We start from the raw sequence: 5,699 nt of genomic DNA on the forward strand, positions 1-5,699 counted from the left end.
AAAGCATATTTACCCTGAATTAAACTAAAACCGAGTGCAAAAGTATTACCGGACACATTTCCATATATCATGGAAGCAGTTTTGTTGTTCTAGTTACCTAGCTATTATTGTTTAATAGTAATGTCTAAAAATGAAATATTCAAAATCAAAACGCAAAATGTTGACTTTTTCTCTTCAATGATTGTTTTTTATTCAAACATATAGCGTAGTCTAACCCTAAAAAGCATACATTGTTAAGGAATCACAAGATAGGACTGCATATTAATAAAATGAACGAAATACGTAACCTATGGAGGTTTTTATTAACGAGAAGCGATATATATCCTAAGATTTAAATCTCTAAAATAAAGAAAATGGTAAAATAAGATTGTAAATATGTATTTACTTTAAATTATAAAATGTTAAAACTTCAGACATAATAAAAATTGCAAATTTAATAATAATTAATCTTTTACTTTATTATTTGATCAATTTTTTATTTTGAAAAAAAAAATTCATATCACAAATATATTTCTTGTCCAAATTAAAATTGTAGACATTGAGGACGTGGCTCATGACATATATGTATGACTCATTTCTCTCTTCTTTGATCTTAACAAAAAAATGCTTTACATTATTATTCATATAATTGAAACATATGTTGATTTTTTAAAGATTTTTTTGTTCCCTATTTTGATATATAAGTAAGATATTTTTGTTCTTGATGGAGTACTATTAAGGAAAGATACTCATTTCTTTCAAGAATAGTTGGGTTTGCTTTTTCTATTAAAAAAAAAAAATCTGACCATGTAGTTTTGTCACGTTTGCCACTTTATTTGTTCTATAATCATTATTTTGTTAATAAAATAGTATCAGTTTGTTTGCTCTATTATTAACTATTTTGATAACTGGATAAAAAAAAAAGAAGAAATTAGTATGTCTGATGAGTTTCTAATATTTATGACTTCCTACCATTTTTCTGAATTCTTTTCTTGATTTATGGTATCTGATCTCTCTATTCTGAATTATCAAATAAAATATTGCGAATGAAGAAAAAACTAAAAGTAAAAAACAAATCAATCATTGGACAAATACCATACCAACTAATCGATTCTTTAAAAAAAAAAAAAAAAAAACAACTCCCTAAACAATCGTAGGACTTTATACTTCAATAATTAATGGAACTCTAAACTAGATTAAAAATTAAAACTTACACTATAATTATGTTAGTGTTCTTTGATTGTTTCAAACATGATCAAAAACATTTTAATAATAATAACGATGAAAATAGCAAGCTCCAAAAGAGGGCGTTACTTTATTTTCTTTTCCTACCTTCGTTGTATCCAAACCAGCCTAGAGAACCAAAGGTGTTGACTATTGAGTGATCCAAATTATTGATGGTTTTTGTTTCTTTTATTTTATTTTATTTTGTTTTCTATCCTGTGTAGTGTGGTGAACACGTAGAAGGCACGTTCCCAACCCCATTAGCTTTTATTCTTTTTTTTTTTTTCCTGCAAAGGAGTGGCGTCATTATTGATGATTTGCTAAAAATTCATTCGTTTATTTTTCTTAAAAGAAAAAATTATAAAGTTGTGAGGATTTTTTTTTATTTTACAATTTTCTTAGGAAATGGAATATTTAAAGTTATTTTTTCTTCCAACAAATAAATGGAATTAAAAATGATTATCATATGCTCTTTGTTTCTCCGAAATATTTGAAGTCTCCTATGATAAGTTAATAAGTTAATAACCAATTAATTAACAAAATAAGAAACACTTCTAATCTAATCACATGCTTCCAAGTCAGACGCTAAATTAAATATGCAAGTGGAATGCTTTTTATAATTAGTAACACTAAAAGGAAGCTTTGATGATTTTCCAAATCCTTCTTTTCCTTGGGAGATTGTGGCATATGTACCAATTAATAATGGTATAATAATAATACGGTAATAATGGTAGAAAAATAAAAAAATAGTCAAAATTTGTAGCATTTATTTATTAATTATTATAATAATTAATAAATATTAAATAAAACAAATTCTGACTGTTTTCGATTAATTATTTTTTGTTATCAAATATTTTTTATAATAATAATATCTATGGATTTAAGATTTCAAAAAACTTGATTGATGACTTAATGATAATGAAATATATTTTGATAGAAAAATTTATCTCAAAAGTTTAAACTATTAAGAAGAGACAATATAATGGTTATATTTCTAACATTTTTTCTAATCTTTTTGGGTTTATTTAATGATATTATGTTATGAAACCATTCATCCAAAAAATTTAAACTGATAAAAGGAGATAACATAAATAATTATGTTTCTATTATTCTATTTTTTATTTATTATTATATAATCACTTTTTAACATTTTTTGAGTAATTTTAAACATGCATTAAAAAACAGTGAAAATAATGTCAATTTTAAAGTTAATCAGACCATTTATTTTTTGTGTGATTTTTCATATTATTCCTCATTTTCGTCATTTTATTTTTCATAGAATTTTCTATTAAAGGTAATTTGGAAATGGAAAAGTATTGGTGGCCAACCCTTACTTAAGAAATTTTAGCCAATAAATTATAAGTGCACGCATTAACATTCTTATAATCCCAGTTATTAAATGAATATAACTCATGCGCCCTTTATATCAAAATTTCACTTAAACCATTTTGCATTCATTATTTCAATTGATACTATCTTTTGTCCAATCAATCCTCGTAGTACTAATAATAATAATAATAATAATAATAATAATAATGATGATGATGATGATGATGGTGATGATGATGATGATGTACCATTGATTAGTCAATCTCCTTGTTTTCTTATTGATGGAGTATTTCCACCTCCGGTAATTATTAGCTTCACTATTTTCTTCCTTTTTATACAATTATTGTAATTATTTAAAAACCCTTTCTAAAATGAATCCAGCAATACATTTTAAAAACGATAGATGGAATAGTTATTTCAAAGGTGATAAGAAGAAAAAAATAAAAGAAATTAGATCCTTCAAAGAACTTTAAAATAATAAGGTGAAAGGAAAATTGCTACTCTTCAATCATTTGTTTTAATTTAGTTGCAAGTGGATTGCATTTTGCCTAATGATGATTCAATTTAAGGATGATGTTCCTTATTTTGACACTTTATAAATGATATAATCGTTATTTAAAATATCAAATTGTATGCTCTACTATTTTCTATTTAAATTATTCGTATGAAAAATCTAATACCTAAATTCATTCCACTTTGTTTAATTTATCTACTATACATAAGGACATGCAATATGCCAATAATATTCTATGGGTGACTTGAATGCGACCCAATCTGGATAAACACGCGGAACATCAGCGTTAGTTCAAAGTTCAAAGAATAGTACCCAAAAAACAAAAATATTATGTATTCGTACACCAGTTATTAATATATTTATATATAAATATATAATTTAATTTATTTTTAATATATATTTTATATTAATAATTAATTTTAATATATATTTAATATAATTAAATAAAAAAAGAAAAAAATCAGCAAGGCTATTAGATATATGAAGGAGTTCCCATACATATATATGTGTGTGTGTGTGTGTGTGTGTGTGTGTGTGTGTGTGTGTGTGTGTGTGTGTGTGTGTGTGTGTGTGTGTGTGTGTGTGTGTGTGTGTGTGTGTGTGTGTGTGTGTGTTTAAAATATATTAAATTTATACACTAAAAATATTTATAATTTTTTTATAATACAGTTAAAAATTAAAATAAATAATTATTTAATATTTAAAAATAATAACAAATTATCAATATTTATTATTTATTATTAATTAATTTTTTAGTTTAATTTCTTTAATTTAAAAAATTTAATAATATATTTTATTTTATATTTTAAATATTAATAATAAAAAATAATAAATTTTGATGATATATTTTATTTTATATGAAGATAAAGATATATATGATTTTTAATAATTGGAGCATGCATAAATAAGAAGGCATAAGGTGACGCACATAGAAAAAGTCGTAGCAGGAACCAATGAAATCCATGCACCTAAATCAGAAACGACAAGAAACCTCAAAGATAAAAGGGGCATTCATCTCATTGCAAACATTTCAAACACCTTGATATCTCTTCAACCCTTATCTTCAATTCATCCCCATCCTCTATCTCTTGTTGTGTCCCCACTATAATTAATGGAGGGTAGTAGAAGAAGCTCAAATTCTGAACTCCCGCCTGGGTTTCGGTTTCACCCAACTGATGAAGAACTAATCGTTCACTACCTTTGTAACCAAGCCACTTCAAAGCCTTGCCCTGCTTCCGTCATCCCTGAAGTTGATATCTATAAGTTTGATCCATGGGAATTACCCGGTACATATAATTATTCTCCTTAATTTATTAGCCTAGTCTCTCTGGTTGTTTTAATTAATTCTTGTGATTTCAGATAAAACAAGCTTTGGAGAGAACGAATGGTACTTCTTTAGCCCAAGGGATAGGAAGTACCCAAATGGGGTGAGGCCTAATAGGGCAACGGTTTCAGGGTATTGGAAGGCCACTGGTACGGACAAAGCAATCTATAGTGGGTCTAAGCATGTTGGGGTCAAGAAAGCTTTGGTCTTTTACAAGGGTAGGCCCCCAAAGGGTATCAAGACTGATTGGATCATGCATGAGTATAGATTGGTTGGATCAAGAAGGCAACCCACTAAACAAATTGGATCCATGAGGGTAACCCCTTTTCGCTCTTTTCTGACCAAAACACAAAATAAAAAATATTATTATACAAAGATAGAAATATTGTCTCTGCTAATAAATTTGGGTTGATGAAATACAATACTTCATGATTTTCTATTTGTATGATATTTTGATGTGTTGGATTAAGTGGAAGCTTACCCTTTTGGATGTGTCATCATCAGCTAGATGACTGGGTGTTATGCAGGATCTACAAGAAGAGGAGCATAGCAAAATCAATGTTGGAGCCTAAAGAGGAATTCCCAACAATGCCCCAAATCAATCATCATCTAACATCATCATCAAATGATGGGAATGATAATAATGATGATGAGCAAGAAATGATGATGAAATTCCCAAGGACATGTTCCCTTACACATCTCTTGGAAATGGACTACTTGGGCCCAATATCACAAATACTCTCTGATGGATCATATAACTCAACCTTTGATTTTCAACTAAACAGTGCCAATGTTGGCAACATGATTATGGACCCTTTTGTGAAACAACCTCAGATCCTTGAAATCCCTAACAAAAATAATCCTAACAATCCTTATTATGATGTGGATTCAGGGAAGAACAACCTAGTGAAACAGAATAGCACCATAAACCCTACTATATTTGTGAACCAATTCTTTGATCATAGTGGTAGTTAACAGTTAATTTTATTATTAAAAAAAAAAAAGAAATTGGATTATTGTTAGACATGGCGATGAAGCGTCACCAATTAGAACAACCATGAAGATTCTTTGTAGAAAACAAAATTTATATTACATCATCATCACATAATGGATTCTCAGTGGTATCAAATCTGATTAGCTCACATGGACTTTATTATTTTATATATATATGGACAAGCTGCTTAGTGGCTTTTTAAAATTAAACAAATAAATTAGGATTCTTGATTATGATAATTTCAATGTTCAAACCCAAATGCTTATCTCATCCGTTTTATGGTTAAGCCACCAACTTCCTTTACATCATTCGTGCACATTATTACAATGATTTAA

The 5,699-nt window shown here is 27.6% G+C and overlaps 1 protein-coding gene across 2 annotated transcripts; it reads left to right on the forward strand.

Annotated features, from left to right (window-relative positions):
* The first annotated feature begins 3,551 nt into the window (after positions 1-3,551).
* On the forward strand, positions 3,552-5,499 carry LOC112801567 (NAC domain-containing protein 2). Of its 2 annotated transcripts, none has more exons than XM_025844380.2 (3): positions 3,552-4,332; positions 4,406-4,686; positions 4,875-5,499. In XM_025844380.2, the coding sequence occupies exons 1-3, from the start codon at positions 4,158-4,160 to the stop codon at positions 5,343-5,345; spliced, it is 927 nt and encodes a 308-aa protein (XP_025700165.1). In that variant the 5' UTR covers positions 3,552-4,157; the 3' UTR covers positions 5,346-5,499. The 2 variants fall into 2 exon arrangements, with proteins under 2 accessions (XP_025700165.1, XP_025700166.1); XM_025844381.2 differs by having other exon boundaries at positions 3,980-4,332; positions 4,898-5,499.
* Positions 5,500-5,699: the final 200 nt, after the last annotated feature.

Source organism: Arachis hypogaea, chromosome 5 (genome assembly GCF_003086295.3).
Source record: "Arachis hypogaea cultivar Tifrunner chromosome 5, arahy.Tifrunner.gnm2.J5K5, whole genome shotgun sequence".
Lineage (NCBI taxonomy): Eukaryota > Viridiplantae > Streptophyta > Magnoliopsida > Fabales > Fabaceae > Arachis > Arachis hypogaea.